At 50.0% G+C, this 27,169-nt stretch overlaps 2 protein-coding genes across 5 annotated transcripts in view; both read left to right on the top strand.

Annotated features, from left to right (window-relative positions):
• On the top strand, window positions 1-11,118 carry GPR4 (G protein-coupled receptor 4). 3 transcript variants are annotated; one of them, XM_088830199.1, is made up of 3 exons: window positions 38-155; window positions 801-1,314; window positions 8,325-11,118. In XM_088830199.1, exon 3 carries the CDS (start codon window positions 9,150-9,152, stop codon window positions 10,236-10,238), a length of 1,089 nt encoding a protein of 362 aa, XP_088686325.1. In that variant the 5' UTR covers window positions 38-155; window positions 801-1,314; window positions 8,325-9,149; the 3' UTR covers window positions 10,239-11,118. The 3 variants fall into 3 exon arrangements, with proteins under 3 accessions (XP_055267830.2, XP_088686325.1, XP_055267831.2); XM_055411856.2 differs by lacking the exon at window positions 801-1,314 and adding an exon at window positions 6,394-6,499 and having other exon boundaries at window positions 99-155; XM_055411855.2 differs by lacking the exon at window positions 801-1,314 and having other exon boundaries at window positions 1-155.
• A 3,021-nt stretch (window positions 11,119-14,139) lies between these two features.
• Window positions 14,140-27,169, top strand: part of OPA3 (outer mitochondrial membrane lipid metabolism regulator OPA3) — a 62,105-nt gene continuing 49,075 nt past the window's right edge. Inside the window, exon 1 of one of the 2 annotated variants that reach the window (XM_055411862.2) lies at window positions 14,140-14,417. In XM_055411862.2, the coding sequence (XP_055267837.2) occupies window positions 14,276-14,417 (142 nt within the window). In that variant the 5' untranslated portion in view covers window positions 14,140-14,275. The remainder of the gene's footprint in view (window positions 14,418-27,169) is intronic. The other variant, XM_055411863.2, reaches the window with a different exon arrangement.

Raw genomic sequence — 27,169 nt, forward strand, 5'->3', positions numbered from 1 at the left:
GGGGGCGGGCCCGGTCGGGGCGGGGCGGGGCCTCGGCTGGTGGCTCTGGCCCGGGGCCGGGAGGAGTCGCCGCCGGGTCCCTGCGCCGCCGCGGAGCCCGGATCCCCCAGCCGCAGGGAGAGGCGCCTCCCGCCCCGTCCAGCCGCCACGCGCAGGTAGGCGCCGGTTCCTCCCCGGTCCGCGCAGGCCCCCGCGCCCCTCGCGGGCTTTGCGTCCCCGCGTCCGTCCGCTGCCTCGGTCTCCCGCGTGGCCTCGGTCCCCGCCCCTCTCTGGGGCTGGCTCTCCCTGCGTCTCCGCGACTGACTTTGTCTCTGGGTCTGTCTCCACCTCTCCGCCGGTCTCCGATGTCTCTGGGTCTGCGGTCCCCCTCCCTCTGCTCGTGTCCCTCCTTCGCCGTCTCGATGTCTCTGTGTGATATCTTCTATCTCTGCTTCTCCGTCTCTCTCTCACTCCGTTTGCCTGTACCCCTGGGTCTTGATGAACTTTCAGTCCATACAGATCTCTCTGCCTCCGTCTCCCCGTTTCAGGGCATCTCTTTGCCTTTTTTCTTCCTGTCTCTCTTTCTGTATGCCTCTGTCTCTGTCTCCACGTATCTTAGACCCGGTTCTGGCAACTTCACTCCGTCGTCATCCTTCTCCAACTTTCTCCTGGGCTGAGGGTCTTCTTGGGAGTCGGGTAGGGGGCAATAGGATTACCACCTGGGGCAGGTGGACTTTGAGTACCCCTGTGACCTGAGCTCCCCCTTAACAGAGTCACCCCACTGCTCTGGAGGTCGCACCCACCCCACCCTCCAATTTCAGGAATTCCTGCCTGGGGGAAGGGGTGAACTTCCTCCCCAACTTCCTCCAGTCCAGGATTTGGCTGGGTCACCCATTAACTCCTTCCTGCCTCGGCTTCATCCCCGCCCCCCACCGCCACCCGCCTTCAACCACCCTGAAGGACAGCTCTGGAATTTCTGAGGCATCGATTGAAGATGATGGGGGCCACACCCCTCCTCACCCCCCACCAGGGCCCTCCACCAGCCACTCTTCTCCTGAACTCACCAATGTGTCCCTGCCTGCTCAGTTGTGTCCAACTCTGCGACCCCATGGACTGTCGCCCGCCAGGCTCCACTGTTCATGGGATTTTCCAAGCAAGAATACTGGAGTGGGTTGCCATTTTCTTCTCCAGGAGATCCTCCCCTCCAGGGATCAAATCCACACCTCTTGCTTCTCCTGTACGCAGGCAGATTCTTTACCACTAAACCACTGGGGAAGAATTCACCAAGGGCCCCCCAACTCCGTCTCTGTGGATGAGCTTGACTTCAGGTTTGGGGTGAGATGGGGAGGTTGTCTTCTCTGGGCGGGGTTTCAGTAGGAGAAAATGAGAGAGATTGATGGGTTTTTTTTGTGGGGGGAGAGCTGCAAAATGGAATCATAGCATCAAGAAGTTTTGAATGTGAACTCTCTTTTTTTTAATTAATTTTTTAATTAGAGTATTGTCAGTTTTGAATGTGAAGTCTTTGCATGAAAGGATCCAAGTATGTGAGAATGATCCGAAAGGAGGATTGGGAGAGCTCAAACCTTCAAGTTAGAGGTCTTGGGGTATTTGAATCCTTCAGTCCAAAAAGATGGGCTTTGGAATATTGGTAGTTTTCAGTGGTCGCAGTCGAGAGCTCAAAAGTGCTGTCACAGTCAGCTAGACCAAATCCCCCATTTCAGAGATGGGGAAACTGAGGCCCAAGTGTAGAAGTCCCCAAGGTGAGTCAGTTTCAGGCTGGGTTGGGACTCCGGTTCCACTGAAGCCCAAATCCAAAGTACTGGCTTCTTTTGCTGCCACTACCTCAGACTAATGTGGGGAAGGAGGTCTTCACAGGGAAGAGGGAAGAATGCCAGGGTGAGTGTGAATGGCTGGAACCCAGGAGGGAGCATTTTTAGAAGCAGAGGAGAGAAAATATTTCTAAAGCCACGGTGGTGGAGAGGGAGAGGGGAGAAGAGTTGGTTGGAGTGGAAGGGGTGGAATTTCAGAGAGGGAGGGAAGAGAAGAGGGGAAGTGGGAGAGGGGCTGAGATTAACTCCCGCCTGACTCTGTCTCCTGACCCTCCCCGTGAAGCCCACTGCTCCTGCAGGACAGGGCCTATAATTTGGTTTGTGTCTAGACAAATAATAACTCAGCCTCAGCCAGTATGTGATCCAGTGGGGTGGGATGAGACAAAGTTTCTGGGCCAGGTATAGAGAGACAGCCTGGGCTCTTAGTGTTCCCACCAGGAGGAGAGAATTTAGGGGCCAGGTAAATGTGGTGACTACCCACCCCCCGCCAAAATTGAATTCTTAGTATTTTACAATTCTGCACAATTTTAGAACTTCAGGCTGCTGGAATGTTAAAAAAAAAACACCACACAAACCCAGAAGAGATAAAGGGAGAAAAAAGAAGTGGGGTTCACCATATCTGTAAAAAAGAAAGGGGAAATACAGATTCGTGTTTCCTGGGCAAAGATAATGATCACCGAGAGTTGAATAATGGATTATGAAAGTTGTACAATTTTTTTTAAAAATCATAGAGCGTTCTAACAATAGAACTTGAGAATTCTGGAATGTGAATTTCCTGGGATATTGGAAACCTAGAAGGGTAGGGGTGTGGAAAGCCGCCATAATAATAATAATAGAATGGAAGGAAGGTAAAGCTCTAAAAGGTTATAATAATAGAACAGTAAACCATGGCCTGGACTAACAATAGAATCTGAGGATCTGAGAGCCTTGGGAATCTAGAACATCAGAGGAGTAGAGTCAAGGACCCTCCCTGGTGTCCCTTCTGGGTGGTGTGGAGGACATGTGGGGGGGATGGGGATCCCTTCGGTAGGAATGGGGAAACTGAGGCCAGTGGAGTGGTCACGGTGGCCTGACTGTCCCCGGTTTCCGCCGGCCAGCCGCCAAGGCGCCAGGTGGGGAGCGAGGCTCTGTGATCACATTTCGTTCCCCTAATGAGCAGACCGACCGGAGCTGACTGGTCCCCAGGGGGCTGACAGGGGAGCAGGAGCCTTCAGAGGAGGGAAGTGGGGAATGAGAGAGGTGACCTGGAGGCTTCTAGGACAAGGCTGGTGAGTGACGGGGGTGTGGGGGCTGTATTACCTCTCCCTCCTGCCCTTTCCACCCCCCACCCCCAAGCCTTCAGCCTTGCTGGACTGAGAAGTCGCTCCTGGGGCCTGGCTTGGGCAGCTGAGACTGCACAAAGTGGGGTCAGGGGTCTGACAGTCCTTTCTGTCACCCCACTATCGCTCCACATTCCCAACTTATCTCTCTTCCCTGGACCTCTGGGAGGGACCGGCAGGGACCAGGAGGGAGCGGGGGTGTGGGGTTGGGGGAGAGAGTGCTGGGCAAAGAAGTCAGGTGATGGAGGGGCACGCAAGACCCCCGAGGTCACTTGCCTTCTGGTGGTGAGAGAGTCTGTGGGTTTTTCAGCAGAGTCTCAAAGAGGGCTGAGAACCCCAGAAAGACTTGAGAAAAAATTACAAGAGTGCAGGGAGGGAAGAGAGAAAACATTCTTTTTCGTTAAGAGCGACTGATCTAGGCAGCCTTGACACATCATGTGACTTAGACAGCTAACTGACTTGTGGCCCTGGGCCTCAGTTTCCCCGTCTGTATCAGGTAGGAGTCAAATAATCTTGTGCCCCCAGTTGTGGCATATAGGCTTATTGCATTGTGGAGTTCTAAGAGTCTGCCATTCCACGCCATCTTTGTATGTGGCTGTATGTGGCGGGGTTGATGTTGGGCATATCTCAGGTCGGGGAGAAGAGAGGGCTGAGTGCCCCTCCCCCCAGGCCTAGCACCCCGCCAAGAAGCAGGTGGGTTGTTGAAGAAGACTGGCCAGAGGAGGGAGGGGCGAGTGTCCTACTGGTTCCCCCTGGAGGAAATTAGCAATGGGAAGTGCATTTCCTTTGTCTGCAGGAAATCAGTCTCAGGCCTGGGTACCCACCCCAGCCTCAGCAGAATGGGGGGTTCTTGAGAGGGTGGGACAAAGGGGATTTCTCCGCTCTCAGTGCCTCCTTCCATTATGAACTGCTTCATCTCTCGTGTCAGCTCCCCAGAGCCTGTGGAATAGTAATAATTGTTCAAACACTGCACAGTTTATAGATGATATCACCTCTTCCAAGGATTTTGTTTCTTTCTTTAAAATTAATTTTATTTTTTAAATTGAAGTATAGTTGATATGGGCGCTGTTAGACAGCATCACTGACTCAATGGCCATGAATGTGAGCAAACTCCAGGAGATGGTAGAGGACAGAGGAGCCTGGCCTGCTGCAGTCCACGGGGTCACAAAGGGCCAGACACGACTTAGCAACTGAACAACAACAGTAGTTGATTGACAGGGTTGTGCCAATCTCTGCTGTATGGCAGAGTGACTCGGTTGTACACATTCTTGTTTTTTAAATATTCTTTCCATTATGGTGTGTCACGGATGTGGAGTTAAGAAAATATTCACACACAAAAAATTATTCATAACCTAAAAGTTGAGAGTTACATTTTATTGGGTGGGAATTTTTAGGACTTCAAGCCTGGGAGATGGCATCTCAAGTCACCCTGAGAAAACATGCTCCAAGGAGCCAGGTTATATAGATGTTTTGCAACAAAGGGCAGGTAGTCTGAACATCAGAAGATTATTGTCAATTAAAGAAAACCAGATATCCCAAGTTGAGGGATTTAGCGCTTTTCTATGTATTATGGGAAGATGCAAGAGTCTGGGCTCAGTGAAGTCATTCCTTTGATAGGCACCTCAGCTATCTGGGGCCAGTATCCTGTGTTTTCACATCCTGAGCTTCCAGGGGGTGGGGGGGACTCACCACGGGGAGTGGTTGCAGTCTGATGGCTGCTAGATGGCAGGTATTCTTTCCTTCCTGAGTTCCCTCAAGGCTCACCAGCTCACCATCCATTGTGGCCGCAGTTGCTGGTGACTGTGACATCCTTGTTTACTGATACGGCAGGAAATATTTCATTTCTCACAGGATATTGAATATAGTTCCCTGTGAATAAGTTGGGAGATGTTTCATCCTCTTCCATTTTCTGTAAGAGTTTGTATGGAATTGATATTTTCTTCTATTTTTTTTGGGTGGGAGAGGGGCCATGCCATGCAGCATGCAGGATCCTAGTTCCCCAGATCAGGAATCAAACCCACACCCCCTGCAGTGGAAGCCAGGAGCCTTAACCACTGGACAACCAGGAAGTCCCAAAGATTTTTGTATCTGTGACATGACTGATATGAATGTGCCCCACCTTCCCTTCGTGCAGAAGGGGAAACTGAGGCTCCTGAAGGAGAAGTAATTCCCTTGGTCTTACAGGCTGAAGGAGAGACCCAGGGCAGAGAGAGAGAGGTGTTTTGAGTGATTTGTTCTGGGCTGGAGGAGGGGTGGTTCAGTTCAAAGGGAGGGAATGGATTGCACTGTTCCAGTCAGGAGCAAGCCCCCTCCCTCCCATCTCCACAGGATCCAGGAGTGTCTGTGAGTCTGAGGTGGGGGCAGCCCTTCCTTCACGAAGGACCCCACAGGGGGTAGGACTCACTGAGCCGGACTCAGCCCTGACCTTTCAAAGTCAATTATGCAGCAGAGAGAGCCTGCCCTTTTCACTTTTTCCTTCCTCATCTCTTTATCTCTGGGACCCTGCAGGGACTCGCTGGAGCTTGAAGTGGGGGGTGGTGCTGCCTCAAGGGAGAGAGGGAGCCTGTATTGGAGCAGGGGCTGACCAAATGCCTGTTCCCTCAGTCCAGAGGCATTTATTGAGTGCCTGCCTGCCGTATGCTGGGCCTGTCCTGGGTGCTGGTGATAGCTACAGCAGTCAATATCCCGTCCCTGCTCTCCCGAAATGTCCATTCAAGACAGACAGGCAGACACAAACAAGACGCAAGGTGATGTGAAGAGAGTTGTTTAGTCTCTCAGTCATGTCTGACTCTTTTGTGACTGTAGCCCGCCAGGCTCCTCTGTCCATGGGTTTTCCCCTGGGCAAGAATAGTGGAGTGGGTTGCTATTTCCTTTCCCAGGGGATCTTCCCAACCCAGGGATGGAACCCGTGTCTCCTATGTTGGCAGGCAGATTTTTTTTTTTTTAACCACTGAGCCACCAAAGAAGCCCTGGGACAATGTATTTTCATTTTGGATTTATGCATTTTCTAACTTTCCTTCAATAATGACAGATTTCCCTCACTTCTTGAACTTCCAAGTACCCAATCTATTCAGTCTGTCCCTTTAATGTCAACTTCATAGCCATTGACTCTGTCCTGACTCAGTCCTCTTTCTTGCCTTGACTTTTACAACAACCTTTTCTAGCTGTGAATAAACTAACAAAAAGCACCTCACAGGCATGTGTACCTCTCTCCCACCAGCCATCTACGATGGCAGAAATCATGTCTTATTTATATTTATCTCCAGTGTCCAGTCCCATGCAGGGCACAGAGGAGGCACTCAGATGTTGGATGAACTGAAGTTCTCCTCAAATAGGATGTAACCTCCTGGAAAAGAAGAGCCCTATCTTAAGGTTCTGTGATTCCTGTAATTCCACCATACAGAGTGTGTGGGTGTGGGTGGGCAGGACTGTGGGTACAGAGGGCCTCCCTGAGGAATTGATGGAGGTATGGGAGCTAGTCCTAAGTAGATCCGAAGGAAGGACAGAGGTGGTGAGGCCAGAAGGAAGGTCCAGCCTTGAGCCTGCTGAGGTGGGGGAGGGAGAGGTGGGCACAAAAGTCAGGTCGGCTGCGAAGGCTGGACAGGCAGTGCCTTGTCACCTAGGGGGAAGACTTGGGATTTTGTCCCAAGTCCATGGGGAAGTTATTGGAGGATTTCAAGCAGAGAAGGATTAATAACAAGAGCAGACTGACATGTTAGAGAGACCTGTCTGGCCACCACGTGGGGAGTGAGTGGAGGGAAGCCAGAGTGGCAGGCAGGAAAGCCTTGGGGAGGCTCAACAGCAAGGTCCAAGCCAGCGGTCATGGTGAAGCAGAACAGGCAGTGGCCAGGGTTTTAGAGACATGCGCGGGCTCAGAATTTAGTTTGGAGGTTAGGGAGAGTCCAGAGCACTCTCCCATGGGAAGATGCTGCCCAGGCACCTGGGAGGTTCCCATGGGCCTGCTGGATGCCTTGGTTCTCATCCCTTCCCCTCTATGGCCCCTCGGTTTCCTCATCTGTCCTACTGACTCAACCAGTGGTTTTCAAAATGTGTCCCGGGGACTCTTCAGAGGTGAACTTCCTCCCACCCCCTTCTTTTATCTAGAGCACAAAGTAGCTTCCCCTTTTCACTGTCTTAGATAAGGTTTCCTGTTGAGATATGTTTTTTTGTAAAGTGGTTCCACAGCCTACAAACTGATGCAAACCGCTGGATGGAATGGCCTCGAAAGATGCCTCTACTTCAGCACTTCACTCCCCTCCCTCGGGGGCTGACAGTGGTCCAGTGCTTGGTCCAGCACTGTCTTTTGCCCTGTGCTTAAAGATCTCCCCAGGACCAGGGGATGACAGGCCCAAGACTCTCACTCGGGGAAGTCGGAGGGAAGCGGAAAGAGACAATGAAGGGGGTGGTCTCTGAGGGAGGGGACTCCTGGCACTGCCTCCAGGGCTCCCCCTTGGTCTGTTGAGTTCTCATAACTTCCCTGCCCCAGCCTCCTGCAGCTATACGTCCATGGGCTGTCAGCCCAGGGCCCCTTTCTGTCCGATTATTCTTGGGTGAAAACTGACGTTCTGGCTGGAGAAAGGAGGTGAGAGCCAAGATTTTCCCCATTCCCGTTATCAGGACCTTGGACAGGTCTCTGAACCTCTCTGTGCCTCAGTTTGTCAAATAGGGGGAATAACAGTACTTTCCTCATTAGGTTCTTGAAAATTTAAAATTCACATCCATAAAGTGCTAAAGACAAGGCCTGCTATGTAATAGGACTCAAAAAAACTTTAGTTGTTATTATCACCACCATCATCATCATTGTCAAGAATTCAGTGCCCTGGGTTAAGAGTAGGAAGCTGGTGCTAGCCTGGTTCCATCACTGCCTTGCTGTATACGTCCTTGAGGGGAGTGACCCAGCCTCTCTGGGCCCTGTCTCTATGCCTATAATATGATAGGTGAGACTAGTTCAGCATTTCCCAAAGCATGATGTGAGACTTGTGCCAGTTTTATACAGTTTCTGGAAGAAAGTTTTAAAGAAACGATTAGGGGAAAGAATATAATTGACATCTCAAATCTGTGTTTTCAGTGATCTGTTGCTTAGATTAAGCATCATTAAGGTGCCCACCCTCTGTAGCTCACTAGAGTCAATGACTAAAGGGTGTGGGGAGCAGAGGGAAGTCCCTGACACCTCTCACGGCAGTTCTCTTCCCCACAGGTACTGCAGAGTCAGCTTTGAACTGTGAAGCAGGGCCACCTCATCCAGGACCAAGCTGGAGCCCCGCCCGTGTCCCCTTTAAATTTCCTATATTGGTAACCCTGTGCTGATAGAGCCCTTACTCACCACCTTCCTATTTCTGTAAAACCCTTCCCACATTCCCCAGACTGAGTCTTCCCTCTCTTTCATCCCTCATAGGACACCCCCCTTTTTTTGTAGTCTTTTCCTCTTTGGTTACCTCCCTTATTTCCTTATTTCTTATTGTGGTCCTAGGAGGTGTCAGCACCCCCATCCATCTGGCCTGGTCTTCTCCACTCCCAAAGTGTGAACTGCCCTATCTCAACACTGTCCCGTACATTTCCTGCGTCTTCTAGTACATTTCACCTCACTGTTACTTCAGTATAGCCACGCGTACTTTCTACATCCTCCATAAATCTCTGTCTCTCACCACTGCCCACTGATGCCTTTATCTCCCGTAATCGTGTGTTACCCCAGTACTCTCCCATTTATGCTCTGGTTGGGTCTGTAAAACCTCTTTGACAAAGCTCTTTGTTAATCCTGCCACCCCCCCGACACACACACATCTCCCTCCTGTTGTAATTCTAACCCTTCTCCAACTTTTCTCTCTGAAGCCTCTGTCCTTCTCTGCCCAGTCTGGCCCACAATTCGCAGTCCACCTCATTCTCTAACCCTGTGAACTGCCTCCCACCATGTTCCCCTGAGCCTCCAAGGAGGGGGCTCGGGGGGCCTGATGGCCTCCCGCCCTCTGTGGCCCCATAGCCCCCGTGGGCCAGGGGAAGCACCCCTGAAGACCCAGTGCCAAGGATGGGCAACCGCACGTTGGAGGGCTGCCACGTGGACTCCCGCGTGGACCACCTCTTCCCGCCCTCCCTCTACATCTTCGTCATCGGCGTGGGGCTGCCCACCAACTGCCTGGCCCTGTGGGCCGCCTATCGCCAGGTGAGGCAACGCAACGAGTTGGGCGTGTACCTGATGAACCTCAGCATCGCTGACCTGCTGTACATCTGCACGCTGCCGCTGTGGGTGGACTACTTCCTGCACCATGACAACTGGATCCATGGCCCTGGCTCTTGCAAGCTCTTCGGGTTCATCTTTTACACCAACATCTACATCAGCATCGCCTTCCTGTGCTGCATCTCGGTGGACCGGTACCTGGCCGTGGCCCACCCGCTGCGGTTCACCCGCCTGCGCCGTGTCAAGACGGCCGTGGCCGTGAGCTCCGTGGTCTGGGCCACGGAGCTGGGCGCCAACTCGGCACCCCTGTTCCATGACGAGCTCTTCCGCGACCGTTATAACCACACCTTCTGCTTCGAGAAGTTCCCCATGGAGGGCTGGGTGGCCTGGATGAACCTCTACCGAGTCTTCGTGGGCTTCCTCTTCCCCTGGGCCCTCATGCTGCTGTCATACCGCGGCATCCTGCGGGCTGTGAGGGGCAGCGTGTCCACCGAGCGCCAGGAGAAGGTCAAGATCAAGAGGCTGGCCCTCAGCCTCATTGCCATCGTGCTGGTCTGCTTTGCGCCCTACCACGTGCTCCTGCTATCGCGGAGCGCGGTCTACCTGCGCCGCCCCCGGGACTGTGGCTTCGAGGAGCGTGTCTTCTCAGCATATCACAGCTCGCTGGCCTTCACCAGCCTCAACTGCGTGGCTGATCCCATCCTCTACTGCCTCGTCAATGAGGGTACCCGCAGTGACGTGGCCAAGGCCCTACACCACCTGCTCCGCTTTCTGGCCAGTGACAAGCCCCAGGAGATGGCCAATGCCTCGCTCACCCTGGAGACCCCGCTCACTTCCAAGAGGAACAGCATGGCCAAGGCCATGGCAGCTGGCTGGGTGGCAGCTCCGCCCACCCAGGGGGACCAGGTGCAGCTGAAGATGCTGCCACCGGCACAGTGAACCTCGAATCCTGCAGAGCCCCCACTCCTCCGGTCTAATCCCCCACTCCCTTCCCTTCTGGCCCAGTGTATGCAAATTGTATGTAAATGAGGCCCTGTTACTATTCATAAAACGTAAGCAAATAGGAAAATAGTGAGGCTGATGTGTCACTGATCAGCCATCATCCTCTTCCATGACCCCCTGATAACTCAGTAAAACTGTGCCAAGCCCTCTGCTGGGTGGTGCTAGCGACCTGGCAGTGACGGCAGTCCTGGCCCTGTCCTCATGGCTCCCATTTCAATGGAAGAGACAGATCTATCCTGGGAGGGTGATGATCCAGAGTGGGCAGGGCTCAGACAGGGGAGACCAGGGGCTGGGGGAACCCAAAAGGGCCTCTGTCGCAGTCTGGGGGATGGAAAGGGCTTCCCAGAGGAGGGGACCAATAGATTAAGTTTCTGGAAGATAAAGACAAAGAAGTTAGGATTATTTCCAATAAGGGAGTAAAAGTCTGTGAATCAAAGGGAAAGTGGAAGGAGAAATTCATTGAGTATTGAACAATCACTTGTGTCTTTGGGAAGACCCTGGTCATATAGAGCAGAGAGAGAGCAGGACAGAACATTTCAGAGTTTGGAGATAGATTTCTCCAAGTCAGGCCTGAGGAAGAGAAGGGAGCGTGTCAGAACCCAAATAAAGGGCCATTGGTCAAGTGTCTGGAGGAGCAGGGAGCAGGATAGGCTTGGGAATGGGGCTCAGGACAAGAGAAGGGTATTCATTCATTCAAGAGAGATTTATTTATACCTATGCTGGCCGGTATAAACAAACAGTGACCAAGACAGTCCAGGCCCCGCCATCATGGAGCTCACAATAAATGAGTAAATAAAGATAAATATTAAATTTGGAATTGAAGGACTTCCTTGACAGTCCAGTGGTTAAGACTCCACACTTCCACTGCAAGGAGCACAGGTTCAATCCCTGGTTGGTGAACTAAGATCCCATATGCTGTGTGGTGCAGCCAAAAAAAAAAAAAAGGAATTGGTAAGGGTAATGGAGCAAGATAAAGCCAATTGAGAGGACAGAGAATGATATGGAGTCTGATCTAGATCAGGAGAGTGGGGAGGGCTCACTGAGAAGGGGGCATTTGAGAAAAGATTGAAGGAGGTGAGGGGTCAGATGGGAGAGCACTGCAGGCAGAGGGAACAACAGGTGGAAAGCCCTGGAATAAGACAGTGCCTGAATTTTGAGGGCCAGCAAGTACACACAGCAGTGTGGTGGGAGCAGAGGTGTGGGAGGACATTAAAATGGAGATGAGATAGGTAGGGACAGGGGCTGATGTCCCAGAGCATTGTGAATCCATGTGAGGACCTTTCCTTTTATTCCAAGATAGATGGGAACCACAGAGGGGCTCTTAGCAAAGAACGTTTGGGATTGGCTTAAATGTTAACAGGAGTCACAGGCTGCTGAGTAGGGAACAGAATATGGGAAGTAAAGGCAGAAGCCAGAAGCCCAGGCAGGAGATGCTGACAGCTGGATCAGGGTCAGGGTGGAGCAAGCAAGGATCAGTGTCAGCTTTGGGAATTCTCTTGAAGGAATCCAATGATGGAAGAAATACAAGGCCCTGTGGGATTGTGTAACCCTAGTCCCTTGCCCATCCTGGGAAAAGGGTGACCAGAGGACCTGAATTAGAAGAACTCTGGGAATGATCCCAGACACTATTCACCAGAGAGGCCAAGTGATTAGCCCAAGGTCACACAGCCGGTGAGTCAGTGCTGAGACCATCCTGGGTTCCCTTTCCCCTCCCCGCCTCTGCCTCTGTTCCCACGCCCCAGAGTGGCCAGGGCTGCTGCCCTGGCTAATGGCGTTCCCCTCCCTCCCCTGGCCCTCAGGGGTCAACCAGGAATGGCTGTCCTTCCAGAACCAGACTGGAGAGCAGGAGGAGGAAACACCCAGCTCTGGACAGGTCTTGACTCCTCTGGGTGTATAAGAGGCTCCAGGCTAAGGAGATGTGATACCTACACACACACACACCCCTACACACACATACACACACACACACAGCCTTGCCCCGAAAGTTCCCAGAAGAGGTTCCTGAGAGAAAAAAAGAGGAGGGAGGAGGGGAATGAGGGGAAAAAAAAGAACGTAATGAGGACAACTTTTTTGCAGAAGGACAGTTGGGTCACTGAGATGCAGGAAGTTGGGGCTCTGGTGTTGTGGGAGAAAGAAAAGAGGGAAGCCTGGGATCTGGCGGTGGAGGGGGGGTATAATTTTCCCACCCTGTCTCATTGCAGCACAGCTACGAGGATGGACATGTAGGGAGCCAGAAACTTTCTGAACAGGGGTCCCTTGGGGGAATCGGATGAAAGCCTGAACACTACCCCTCCACCAAATGCTCATTCCCATTCATTCAATAAGTATTGAGCACCTACTGTATGCCAGAAATTGTTCTAGGAGCTGAGGAAACAGTAGAGAAATGCAAAAAAATCATGTACAAGTTTAAAAGTTTCCTAAATGCATCAAGTGGAACCTCAGCCCCACTCCCAAGTAGGTTCTCGGACCCCAGGCTAACACCCCCAGGGATCAGGAGAAGACTCTAGGCTGGGACTCAAGAAACCCAAGAGGTTTCTCTCCTGCTTACCCATGGAACTCTGGATAAATCCTTGTCAATTCTCTGGCCTCAGTTGGTCAGTCTGTAAAATAGAGGAGTGGTTGGTTTTGAGTGAGTGGGTGATGGATCTGGAATAGGTCCCAAGCTCCTTCACACCTTCAGTCCAACAGGGATCGTGGAGAGGAGTTGTTTTTATGGAGTCTTGGCATTCTTAGTAATTTAGAATATCAGGATTCATACATGTCAGTATCACCATTATCACAGATGGAGAAATGGGAGTCCATCAGGGCCAGGGAAGTCACAGAAGACACACAGGGAATCCGAGTGGTTGCTGAGGAAAGCCCTGATTCCGCCGACTCAGCGACCTGAACGTTTGTTTCCTCCTGTACACAACTCTGCTCCGTGGACTTTCCCTCGCCCCCTGCCTCTTCGAGAATCTCTCAATTACCCATTAGCACTCCACCACCCAGGCATTTCTCTCAGACGACCTTGTTTACATGATTTTGCTCCCCGCTGGGTAAGGGATGACAGTCTGGGACATGTTCTTTAAACTCCTTCCTGGGCCAGCTCCCTAGGGACCCTCCTCCCCAACGGAGGAAGTGGGCCTGCTTGAGAACGGGTAAGTTTATTAGCCAAGAGGTTGGGTTATCAACCTCTCCTGGCTGAGGGACCTCGTGCCACTCCCCTGGCCCCTTTTTAGGCCTATCTGTCATTTACTTGGGAAAGGGTTGAAACAGCTGTTTCTGGAGATGAAATGAACCCTCACGCTCAAGTTAGCAATAACAATGCTAATACCTGTGCAGTTATAAGGGCTGTTTGTTGGGTGATTCCCATCATTCCAAGCACTTAACATAGTTCACTCATTATGTATTTATATTCAAGATTCTCATGCAGACCTCATAACAATCTAATAAGGAATGTGCCTTCTTATGATTCCCATTCTGTAGATGGGAATGCTGATACTCAAAGAGGTTAAGTCACTCGCCATACACAGCAAGTAAACCGCGGAGCTGGGCTTTCACTACAGGTTACCTGGCTAGTTTCTTATGACCAGCGACAGCTCTAAACTGAGGGAGAAGGTGCACTTGGGACTCCTGAGCCCTAACTAGGACTAATTAAGACTGCTCCTTTGGAGCAGCCGCGCAGGTACGCGACGTCAGGAGGAAGGCGATGACGTCAACCGAAGCGGGCGTGGGAACCCATATAGGCTGCAGCGAGCCGTTTAACGGTACCACCCTCTGATAGCCTCACTTCCGCCGTATATTTGCATATTCATCGGAACGGACGCCGGAGCGTCAGCGTCGACGCCGTGACGTCATGGACCGCCCCAGCGGTTCCCCCGAGGCGTACGCACGTACGTACGGACGCACGGCGACGAGAGGGCGGGGGAGGAGGGAGCGATCTGAGGCGCCCCTCCCAGTCAGCAAGGTTGCGTGTGCCCCTTGCGACCGCCAAGATGGTGGTGGGCGCGTTCCCTATGGCGAAGCTGCTATACTTGGGCATCCGGCAAGTCAGCAAGCCGCTTGCCAACCGCATTAAGGAGGCCGCCCGCCGAAGCGAGTTCTTCAAGACCTATATCTGCCTCCCGCCGGCTCAGCGTGAGTCTGACCCCACGTCCCTCCAACCTTTCCATTCTCTAACCCTTCTCAGGTGGTTGCTCAGGAGATGGGCTTCTGTTCACAACCAATCACAGCCCGAACCGGCTAAGTCTTGAAGCCAATAGGGAGGGTTCCTTGAAGAGGGGCATACGAGTAGCCCAATAGTAAGAACGGGCATGGGGTGAAGGGCGGTACAAAGTGCCCACGCTTGATTTGGGAATATTAGCCAATAGAGGAAAAGAGCGCGAGAAGACTGGCGTCTAGACGAGCCAATAGTGTGGGCAACAGGAGTGATTTGGGCGGGGCATTCCTGGACTGAGAGGAACTGGGGAGAGCTGAGGAAAAACTTGACGGGGTCATTTGCCATGCCATCCTTGGGTGGCTTCATTTCTCAAGCTCCACCTCGCGCCTCAGTTTCCCTCCCGTCCTGGGAAGTGAGGAGTGCTTTTTTCATCTGTTTAGGTCTTTCGTTTGTCTCAGTTGTACTCCGGGGAATAGGCCTAGGTTAGGGGCTTGGCTCCGGGCAAAGTCTGGAGGCGTGACGGGAATCTGGCTAAAGGAGTCATTTTAACTGAAGTGGACATTCATCCGTCTATTTATTAATCCACACATACACCATATTTGCTCTTCCATTCATTCAGTAGACAGGCCTTGCTGGCTTTTTGCTGGGAGACACATTTATGATCCATCATTGTCACCCCAGAGCGGACAGGATGGTGCCAACTCCAGAGCTGAGACCTCCTGACCCAGGGGCGTGGGGTCGGGGAAGCTGTCTAGACTCTGGAGGAAGGCTGCCTGAGCTGAGATCCGAAGGGCATAGTAAACATTTAAAATACGGGCTACTGTGAGAAGATGATCTATGTGCTAGGGGCCTGTGGGAGCAAAGAATAAGAAAATTTAAGCTAATTTGCTGGGTCAGGGAACCACCATTAATCCAGCTGGTACTTCATTTAGTTGGTGTTTTCTGAGTGTCTGCCTTGTGGTTGGCCTTGTGCTGGGCAGTGCTGGTGAAACAGCAAGAATCAAGCCAGCCCTAGTCTGTGCCCTCAAGGAACTCACAGTTGAGTGAGGACAGGCCCATCTGTCAAGGTGATGACCCAGAGTGGGCAGAGCTTGGATAAGGGGGCCCACTGGCCACTTGACCTGATGTAGCATTCAGGGAGAGCTTCCTGGCAGAGGAGACCTCTGGGCTGGGAACTGAAGGGTGAGAAAAATGTCACCAGACAGCATGCGGACAGGGATAATGTTGAGGGAGAGGGAGGAGTGTGTTCTAAGGCCAAATGGTTAAGGGAAGCACACTTCTTTTCTTTACAAGTGTGGATGCCTACAATTTGTTTTGCAGGGCCTGGAATTCTTGATCTTTTGGTGTTTGGTCGGTTGTCTGCCAGAGTTGCAGATCTTAGAATGGAAAAGTGTTGGATTTCAGTTACCGAAGTGCTTTCCTATAAGCTTTCTCATTTGACTCTCAACACTGTTTTGTCCCCATGTCAGGGAGGGGAAATGACTTCCTGCAGTTTATCAAAGAGAAAACTAAAGTCTTGAGAGCAGAAGATAATTACTGAGGTCACACGTGGAGTCTGAGCCAGACTTAAACCCTGGCCCTTTAAGGCAGGGCTTAAACCCTGCATTCTGGATTCCCAGAGCTGGTTTCTGTTTCCTGTCACTGCCTTTCTCCCAAACACCGTGGGATATCTTAGTATTGTGGTTTAAAAAGCAGCAACTTGAGTCGCACTGATATGGGTTCCAAACTGGGTACCCCCTTCTCAGCCAGGTGGTTTTGGGCAGGTCACTAACCCCTCTGAGGTTCAGTTTCCTCCTCTGTACAGCGGGTATTATATAATAGCGACATTTAATGGGCACTCACTTTGTGCCAGGCAGTGTGCTAAGCACTTCACAGCATTAAAGCCTCACCAATTATTCTGAGTTAGACACTGTTATTATTCCTATTTTGTGTATATGCTGCATATGCATTTATGCTGTAAATAATACTTATCTCATCCTGTTGTTGTGAGGGGTAAGTGGATGTAAAATGGTAGGTCAGTGCATGGCTCTGAGTTGTGGCTGTCGTGTAGATGTTATGGATACAGCAGAGAAGAAAAAGCAAAACATTTTGTCTTCTGGAGCCCTTACATTCTCAGCTTTGGTGGGAAGCCAGACAATAAAGAAAACAGTGAAATGTGAAGTATATTCAATAGCATAAAACTTCTCTGGAGAAAACATCAGGGATGCAGAAGGAGGAGTATTGGGGGGCGGTTGTGAAGTTTAGATAGGATTATCAGGGTGGCCTCATCGACAGTATGAGGAGAGGAGGGAGCAAGCCATGCGGGTGTCTGGGGGAAGAGCTTTGTCACCCAGAGTCTCCACACCTGCCAAGGCCTTGAGGTGAGCACGTGCCTGGCATGTTTGGCGAACATCGAGGAACCCAGTGTGGCTGAACAGAGGGACGGAGTAGAGGCTGAGGGCCGAGTGGGTGGTGGGAAGGGGGCAGATTGTGCAGGGCCTGTGGGCCTCTGCAAATGCCTTGGCTTTACTTTGAATGGCTGGGACTCACTGGAGGGTCTGAGCAGAGGAGGGACGGGGTCTGAGTGCAATTTCCATGTGATCCTTTTGGCAATCATGGGGTGAGAGTGGTTGTAGGGAGGAGGTGACTACAGGAGGCCAGGTGAGTGGGGAAGTCACTGCCTCACACTCTTTCCCCAGCCACTTCTTTCTAAAATTTCACACGCCCCGAAAAGTTGAAAGAAAGACATGGTCATCGGTTATATGCCCTTCAACCCCTAGTTTGCTCTTATTAGCTTTCAGCAGATTTGTTTGGTCTTCGCCATTATACATGAATGTGTGTGTGAATGTATACACACGATCTTTTTTCTTTTTCCCTGAAAAATTCGTAAATAAGTCTTGGACATGGTTCTAAACTCCTAAATATTTCAGGCTGTATTTTCTTTTTTTTTCTGATTGATGATTTCTTTTGTGTTTAACAACTTATGTTTACTTGGGCCAGTGAGGAGTTCTGTGGTTAAGAAAACCATTATTTTGATAATTCATTTCCTTGGAATTGTTTGTTAACTGTAACTAAGCACTAGAGTCTTTGAGGATACAAAAGAAATACGATGTGTGACTCCTGCCTCAATAGTTGTGGTTTGTTAATGTCAACTGTGTGTGAAGCCAGGCTGTATTTTCTAAGAACAAAGACCTTCTATATAACACAGAACCAGTATCACACCTGAGAAATTTAGCATTGATAACAATAATAGTGGTGAAAATATTGCTTAATATACAGCTTCTATTTAATATATAGCTCATATTCTGGTCCCCAAAATGTCCTTTTTAAGCTGTTTATTATTTTTATTTTTAATCTAGAGTCAGCTCAACAACCATGCATGGCATTTGGTGATCATGCCTCTTTAGTATCCTTTAATCTACAGCAGGTTTGGCAGTCTGGCCCAGTGCCTGTCTTTGTAAATAAAGTTTTATTGGAACACGACCATGTCCATTTGTTATACATTGTCTGTGGACACAGAGATGGATTTCTATGGCCCACAAATGTAAAATGGTTACTCTGTGGCCCTTCACAGAATAAGTTTGCTGGCCCTCTTCTATAATAGTATCCCTGTCCTTGTGACGTTGACTTTGGGGTAGTTGTTCCATAGTGTCCTGCAATCTGAAGTTTTCTGATCATTTCCTCTGATTTGATTCACGTTGAGCATATTTGGCAGGAACACTACAGAACACCTAAGGACATCACCTCAGGGGGCTCCTGATGTCTGTTTGTTCCGTCATTTGTGGTGGTGACTTGGATCCCTTGGTTAAGGTGGCGACCACTAAAAGAACCTTTCTTTTTCCCCTTAGTAATGAATAAGCAGTAGATTTATTTGAAAGGTAGCTCCAGCAGGATTTCCTGTGGATGGGGTGTGACAGGCAGTCTGGTGGAGGGGCAGGCTGAACAGAAAGCACCAGGAGCTCAGTGGGGGGACAGGTTTGGTTGGAGATGCTGTTTGATGTTGGAATGCACTGACTTATCAGATTTACGCTTTTTGAATTATATTGTTGTACTGTCTTCATGATGCTAACTGCTGTTCACCATGGCCCCCGTCCCAGGCAACTGGAGTTTTCCAGAGCTATGGCTACTGTGTGTTCTCCCGGGTCAGGCCTCCCGAGGTGACCCACACATCCAGCACCTGTATCTTTGTCTAAGATTCTTTAGACACAGAGGGTGGGCCTGGCCATGTGTCTCCTCACAGTAGAAGCTGGAGGAGTAGGTGTGTCTGCCTGAGAAAGAACAGTAAATGCACGAAGCATAAATCATTGGTGACGCACTGTGTTGGGGAGGCAACACTTGGTTGAAATCTTTTCAACCAAGATTTCTTGGGGAGAGAAAATAAAAGAGGGCAGTGATGCCAGGCAGGTTGGGGCCATGCCTGGAAAGTGCACCGTGGGAAGAGCTGAGGGAGGTCTCTGGGCAGTGGGAAAATTCCAGTGTGTTTCCACTTAGGCGTTTGGAGAACACTGGTTATTCTTCCAGTTTGCTACCCTGGTGGGCAGAGTAATGAGCCCTCCCCTGCCCTGACATGCCCGCATCTTAATTCCAGGAACCTGTTGAATGTGTTACCTTACACGACAGAGGAACATTATTACGTGTATGATTGAATCAGGTATTTGGGGAACGAGAGAGCAGCCTGAATTGTTCAGGTGGGCCCAGTGTAATCATCGAGGTCCTTATAGGTGAAAGAAGGAGACAGGAAAGGCATCCATTTGAAGACGGAGGAGGGACCGTGAGCCCAGGAATGCAGGTGGCCTCTGGAAGGTGGAAAAGGCAGGAAAACAAATTCTTCCCTACAGCCTCCGGAAAGGAGCTCTCACTTACTGACACACAGTGTAGCCTAGTGAGAACCATTTCAGTCTCCTGACCTTTGAAACCGTGGATAGCAAATGCGAGTTGTTTTAAGCCACTGCTTTTGTGGTCATTTCTTACAGAAGCAATAGGAAACTAAAACGCCATGTAATTCTCTCAGGCGACTGGGAGAATTTTTTCAGAAGAGCTCAGCTCTGTGGTCATTCTTACAAGTTTTGGCTTTGGAGTTGGTTTCTGTTTTCTTTTGCTTACAAAGCAATGTGACCTACTGTTTAAGGGCTTTACACAGCGACCGTTTTATTTTTCTCTCACAGTTTTGTGCCTTGACTGGGCTCAGCTGGCTAGTTCCTCTGCCCGTCTGGCCTGGTGACCTCTCAGGGGGTTTCAGTCAGAGGGCGGCCAGGCCTGGAGTCACCCGGAGGCTCGACTGGGGTGTTGGAGTATCCTATTCCCTCTCTCCGTCTCAGTGCTGTCTACAGACCTCTCTTTTCCACATCGTCTTTCCCCTCATGGTCTCTCATTGCTTGCTGGAGCCAGATTTCCATGGGAGAGGGAGCAGAAGCTGCAGGCCCTTTAAGGGCAGGACCTGGACCCACACAGCATCACTTCCAGCACGTTCTGTTGATCCCAGCAGCTCTGGCACAGACTAGAGGGAGTGTGGGAGGGGACTATATAGGGCACATTACAGACAGTCAGTTTGCCGCAGGGGAGACACTCCTGGCTTGGCATCTTGGCGCAACTTTGGGCAAGTATCTTGACCTCTGCGAGACTCCTAAATCCATGTTTGTCAGATGAGGGTGACAATGGAACTCATCTTCCAGGATTCTCGTGCGGATCCAAGAGCTAGTGGATATCAGGGCCTAGCCCAGAACTTGTGGATCTGGTCGTTAGTGCTGGCTGTGATAATCTGTTCTTATCCTACATGGGCATTACTGTCCAGAGGCTGAACACTCTGCCTCCAGATAAAGGCTTCCCGCACTCAGCTTTCTGCTCTGCCATTCAGTGTGTGTCCTGGGCAAGTCCCTCTGCCTTTCTGTTCCTCGGTTTCCTCCTCCGCACAGTGCAGCACTCACCTCATAGGTCTGATGGGAGGATCTGTCAAGTACGCGAATACCCTCAGCACAGGCCTGGCACATTCTAAGTTCAGTGACTTAGAGTGAACTCAGTAACTTGGTTGGGTGGAATGGGCAAAAACTAACCTCTGGAGCTGAGCTGTCTGGCTGCATGTGAATCCCAGTTCTGCCATTTTCTGTGTGGCCCCAAGACAAGTTATTTTGCTTCTCTGGGTCGTACTTTTGTTGTCTATAAATTGTATCATAATTCATATTCCATGAGTTCATATATCCAGAAAGCATTAAACAATGCCTGGCTCTTAAGCACTGCATAATTCTTTGTTGAATATATGGAGATGTCAGGCACCATACTATTTTGATCATTATCATCGTCTTTGGGGGGGCTTGCAGCTATCCATTTATCATCCTAGAGCATTTTAAAAAAAATTATTTGTGTGTTTAGTCATTATTTTTGGCTGCATTGGGTCTTCATTGCCGTGCTCAGGCTTTCTCTAGTTGCAGTGCATGGGCTTCTCATTGTGGTGGCTTCTCTTGTTGCAGAGCACGGGCTCTGGGCATTCTCAGTAGTTGTGGCACAGGGATTTAGTTGCCCCAAGGCATGTGGGATCTTCCCAGACCAGGGATCACATCCATGCCCCCGGCACTGGCAGGCAGATTCTTAACCACTCTACCACCAGGGCAGTTCCATCATTCTCTCACTACTAAACTGTCTGGTGCATTCCTTCCCAGGGTACACCCCCTGGTGGCCTCTTGTCGCTGGGCAGTCAGTGCCTCGGGCCTCTAGGTGGCGCTGGCGTCTCTTCCTTAATCGCTCCTCAGCCTCGCCGCAGGCAGAGGAGCTGGGCCCTCCCCGTGAATATTTCTCCCTGGCGCAGGGCAGCTATGTTGATCTGATGGGACTGGAGGTATATCTCTGAGCAAAGAACAGTGAGAAGGTCAGAGAGAGAGCAGTCAGCGTGGCTGAGTAGAGAACCTCCTGTGACCCGATGCTCCCTAGAATACTTGAGGCACCCTTTGGAGTGAATGGTTTGTGCCTGCAAGGAAGAAGAGGGTAATGCAGCAATGAAGACCCAATGCAGCCAAAAATAATGACAAAATACACAAATAACTCCGCAGAGCAAGGAGAAGTCAAGAGCAAAGAGCCAAGGAGGGGAGCGAGCACGGAGGCTACCTGATAGTCTGGGGACATCGACAGGTTCCCATGGCCTCAGGGACAGAGGCTGTGTTGTGGGAAAGCTGGCCAGGGGACCACCTTGTGCACAACCAGCTCCCAGGGAAGGTACCCCTCAGGGGAAGAGTGGACTGAAAAGAATCCACCCTGCAAAGACACACACCCTTAGATCTAGGCGGAAATTGAAAACATCTTCCTCTGTGAATTGGCAGCCACTGACTGTCCCTGTGTGGGTTCGAGGCTTAGTTTATACTCGTTGAAAGGTCCTGGAAACAGCAGGCTGAAAATGAACCTGGGTCTCTGTGCCCCTAAGTACCTAGTCAGGACAAACATAAACCCTCCCTGGAAGAGATCTCTCCACTCTGTCTGGGTCTTGGAGAATTCCTTCAGGTAGAGTTCCTGCAAATATGAGCTCATGAGAAAAACTTGTGTGCAGTACAGAGAAGCAGGCACCATGATCAAGAGTCAGCAGATACACTGGATACAGGAATGGTCAGATGTGGATATAAAAGAGCTCTGCTTATGTATGGAAAGGGTAAAATAGGAGGGATACAAAAATACAAATGAGTACAATAAAAAATCACCAGGGAGTTGGGAAAAAAGCCAAATAGAACTGCAAGAAGTGACAGATACAATTGACATTCAGAGCTCAATAGGATTACACAAACCCCAGACTAAATACAGCTGCTGTGAAGACTGATGAGCTGAAAGTAGATGCCCTGAAGGGGAAAAAAGTGAGGTTTGTGAGGTGCTTCCTTTAGGAGCACCCAGGATCCTGACTGGGTCCATCTGGGGAAGGAAGAGCTGGGCATTTTTATTAATATTCTTCAGAAAGGATCCTCGTGTGCATGAGTGTCTGAAACTACTTCCCTGAAATCTGTTTATAATCTCCAGAGCACCGTATCAGTTGTGTTACACAGCAGCAGGCTGGTGTTGGGGACTTCCAAACAGTTTCATCATGCTCTTCTGTTAAGGAAACATTATGAGCATTCTCCCCTAGTATGAATGTATGTATGTGTGTATATGTATATATATGTGTGCGTGTGTGTGAAGTGAAAAGAAAGTGAAAGTCGCTCAGTCGCGTCCAACTCTTTTCGACCCCATGGACTACACAGTCCATGGAATTCTCTGGGCCAGAATACTGGAGTGGGTAGCCTTTCCCTTCTCCAGGGGATCGTCGCAACCCGGGGATTGAACCCAGGTCTCTCACACTTCAGGAGGATTCTTTACCAGCTGAGCCACAAGGGAAGCCCATGTGTGTATATATATTACAATATGAAGATATATATTTATATAACTATATATGTAGTTAATTAGGAGTCATGTATAGTGCTGACGTATTACTATGAATATATTATGTGCATTTAAAAACATTTAAAAATTAGGAGGGATGAAACTAATATTTAAATAAAAATTTTTTATTTTAATGTATTCCTAGCCTGCCAAATATTTTTGCTCTCACTAAAAATACTTTCCTATAGAGACATTGTTAATGCAGTTGGGAACTCTCCATGAGACCCTCTTTGAGGGTTGTGACATTCTTTGTGCACAGCTGTCAGAGCTGGCAAAGACCTCACTAAGACACAGAGATCCAAAGGAGAAGAGTGTGCCGTCAGCTGCTTTTAATCCCCCTGCTCAGTTTTCATCCCCACCCTTCATATGCAGAGGCATTTGTTGGAATTTCCTCTTGCTGGTCTTGTTAGACGTTCAGTCCTTGGTTTCTGGGCAGGAGTCTTTAAGCAGCCCCTGTGTGAGAACTTGATTTGCAACCTGAGAATGTCCCTGAGACTCGATTTGCCCAGCTGCAATGCGCTGAGTGGACAGGAGAGGGCGCCCGTGTCAGTCCTTTTGCTTTTAGGTCTGGCACCTGGGGATGCTGGCACCTGCGGTGGAGGGGCCCCAGAGGCCTTTTCTGGGTGTATCTCTATATGCCTGTGGTGGTGGTTGTTGAGTCGTTTAGTTTTGTGTCCGACCCTTTGCAACCCCATGGACTGAAGCACACCAGGCTTCCCTGTCCCTCACTGTCTCCTGGAGTTTGCTTAAATTCATGTCCATTGAGTCGGTGATGCCATCCAACCATCTCATTCTCTGCTGCCCCCTTCTCCTTTTGCCTTCAGTCTTTCCCAACATCAGGGTCTTTTCCAGTGAGTTGGCTTTTTGCATCAAGTGGCCAAAGTATTGGGGTTTCAGCTTCAGTCCTTGCAATGAATATTCAGGGTTGATTTATTATATGCCTAGTAAAGCTCCTTCACTTCTTCTTCTCTCTTTTCTTACCTTCCTTCTTCCTTTTTCAAACAAACATAACTGTGAGTTCTGACATTTTCTCCCTCTGCACCAGAGAAACTCCTTGTCTACCCCTCCTTGTTCACCTGTCCTTGAGACTCCTTGGTCAGTTCCTTAGAAACATATCCTGATAGCTTGGCCTTCCAGGGTGTGCTCCTGTCTCTAGGCTGGGGTTTTAACCCTCATTTCTAGCTAATTGGTTCCTTCTCTGTTTCTGCTGCCCTGGCTCCAGCTGACCCCACATCAGACCCCTAAGCCACTGTATTTCTTCAGATTTCTTCAGATCCCCCTACTCCCTCTCTTTCCTCAGTGATCTTCCGGCTTCCAGACCCACCTGGGTCCTGCCTTTGATGAGCACACAGCCACAGTAGCTTCCTTCTGCTGAAGGCCTAGTGTGTGCAGAATTCTATGCTGTGTTTTATCTCTTTTCCTTTTAAAATTGAATCACATTTTATTTTAAATCACATTTTATTTTATTTTGGAGTTTTAGGGTTTTTTGGGAGAAGGCAATGGCAAGCCATTCCAGTACTCTTGCCTAGAAAATCCCATGGATGGAGAAGCCTGGTAGGCTGCAGTCCGTGGGGTCGCTAAGGGTCAGACATGACTGAGCGACTTCACTTTCACTTTTCACTTTCATGCATTGGAGAAGGAAATGGCAACCCACTCCAGTGTTCTTGCCTGGAGAATCCCAGGGACGGGGGAGCCTGGTGGGCTTCCGTCTATGGGGTTGCACAGAGTCGGACACGACTGAAGTGACTTAGCAGCAGGGTTTTTTTCCCTCCGAAGTTTTTTGGGAGGACTTACTAAATCTGCGAAAGTAATATATGCTTATTGTGAAAGAAAGAACAAGACACAAATTAGTTTGTGCCCACCTGCGATGAATTGGAAACCCAGCCAATAAATCAACCAAACTTTAAGTCTAAGGGATGTTTATTGTTGATGGTAGAAGGTGGCTTGTGGTTGTTTTGGTGGCTTGGTGATGTCATTAGGGACCTGAGGACTCTTTCTATCTTTACCGTCTTGGTGTTCAGGCAGTAACTCCCCTCAAGGCCTCAAAGGAACTGCTGGAGCGCAAGGCATCACGCCTTTATACTGCTGTGTCCAAAGGGAGGAGGTGTGTGTGTATGTTCATGCGTGTGTTTATATGTGGGATGGGGGTTCTAGGGAAATGAGAGAAGGCCCTGAAAGGAGAAAAATATTTTCCGAGAAGCCCCCAGGGGACTCCCCTCACTGCTGATTGACCAGAATTGAGTCATAGTCTCTAGCTATCTGGGAAGGTCATGGTGGTCAATGGATATAGCTTCTGGACTCTAATGGCAGGAGTGTGCTTGGTTGCTCCATTGTGTCTGACTCTGCGACTCCGTGGACTGCAGCATGCCAGGCTTACCTGTCCTTCACCATCTTCTGGAGCTTGCCAGGCTCATCTGTCCTGGGGATTCTCCAGGCAAGAATACTGGAGTGGGTTTCCATGCCCTCTTCCAGGGGATCTTCCCCACCCAGGGATTGAACCCAGATCTTCTGCATTCCAGGCTCTTTACCAGCTGATCTACCAGGGAAGCCCATTGGCAGGAGAGAATGGAGTTAATAAGACAGTAAAGAATGATACAAAGTGAACACTAAAGTTGTCGTCGTCCTTCTGCATGTTAATTTATTTCACCACTCCCCATGAAGTAGATTGCCATCACTGACATACCTAAACAGATGAAGAAACTGAGCAGAGCAGTTATGTAACCTGCCCAAGGGCACATGGTGCTGAATGGTAGAGCTGGGACTGGATTGTCTGGTTCCAGTTTGCACCCAGTGTGTTCCGCCTCATTCCTAGTCCCACTGGACAGTTCATTCATGCACAAGCCTTGACTGTGCCAACATCCCCACAAGCCAGGGTTTATGATCCCCATTTTGAAAAAGAGGAAATGGACAAAGTCAAGAAGCATTAGTTCCTCCTCAAGGGCTATAGATGGTATTCTTTGCGATGTCCTGTGAGCTGTTTTGCAGGTACTGAAACCCCCACCAGGTGGGAGACGTTAACTGTATGCTGCCCACAAGCCTGCAGACCCCAGACTGGCTGGAACCAGAAGACTGATGATGTTGGCCCCAGATTACCTCACCACCAACCAATCAGAGGAAGGTCAACCAGCTGATCATGCGCCCCACCTTCCCTCTGCCTCTTTCTGTCTTTAAAAACCTTTCCTTGAAAGCCATCAGGGAGTCTGTGCCTGGACTGCTTGCTTGGTGCCCTGCAATAAACACTACGCTTTCCTTAAGGACAAAAAAAAAGAGGAAATGGAGGTGTCGAGAGGTTGAGAAATGTCCGCAAGCTCACACAGCATGCAAGTAGCAGATCCAGAACTTGAATCCGGGAACTTAGAGCCCACTAAACTCTTAGCCTCTGTTAGCTGCTTCCCTTCTGCTTCTTACATCCCCAGATGCCTTCTGTACTAAGTTAAGTTGTACCGACTCTCCAAATCTGGGCAGGGAGTAGAAGTTGAATTTAATTCTGGGACAAGGACTTGCCTCAGTCCACCAGGCATCCTTATACTTGACTCATTCCGTCTTTATCTAGTGCCAGCTGTGTGCCAGGAGCTATTCTAGGAGGTGAGACAAACAACAGAACAGACAAAAGACGCTCCTCTCACGGAGCTCACATTTGAAGTACTAGTTACCTGCCTAGTGACTCCAGGGCACAGGGAGGTCGTTCTTCCCAGGGTGAGCCTCAGTGGTGCAGCTTGGGTCACGTCTCCAGCCCTGAGCCAGTCCCTGTGGCCTGGGAATGCCGTGCTCCCATTGGTCAGCCTGAGGGCAGGGTTAACCCCTAAGAAATCTTCTAGACACAGAGTGTGGGACATGAGATTTGCCAAGGTAGCTAGAAAGCAGAACCAGTCGTGTTTCCTGTGGTGACTGGTGCATCACTGCTGTCTCCAGAGGCAGTAAAGGGGGACGGGACCAGGTTGGCCAGACGAGGTTCCCGCTTGTGGCCGCACGAGTCTGTGAACACCTGGAGTACTGTGGGGGTGCGCCTTCAACTGGCCGGGAGGCAGCCGGCGCAAGGACAGGCTCAAAGCTGAGTTTACTCTGAATAGTAATTTCTTAATGATGATAATAGTTCTCATTTGTTATGCTTTCTGTGATCTCAGCACATGATATTAACCGCCTTATTAGGGAGTTTATGTGATTGTCCTGGTTGTATGAATGATGAAATAGCCCAGAGACCGTTACGTTCCCCAAGGCAACCCTGAATAAGAAGTCAAGCCTCACGGGCTCCCAAACTCCTCCTCTCACATTTAGTTACTAATATTTGATTGTCTGTATATTACTTACTGAAGTACAACACAGTATACTGTGCAGTACGGATCTGAAGGTTAGTGAAGATGTA

The sequence above is a fragment of the Moschus berezovskii genome, chromosome 22, assembly GCF_049115385.1.
Source record: "Moschus berezovskii isolate FMDL1 chromosome 22, NW_MosBer_1.0, whole genome shotgun sequence".
Lineage (NCBI taxonomy): Eukaryota > Metazoa > Chordata > Mammalia > Artiodactyla > Moschidae > Moschus > Moschus berezovskii.

Bases quoted from the DNA above. Each gene is read 5' to 3' on its own strand.
- GPR4 (XM_055411855.2), top strand. From the start codon at position 9,150: ATGGGCAACCGCACGTTGGAGGGCTGCCACGTGGACTCCCGCGTGGAC.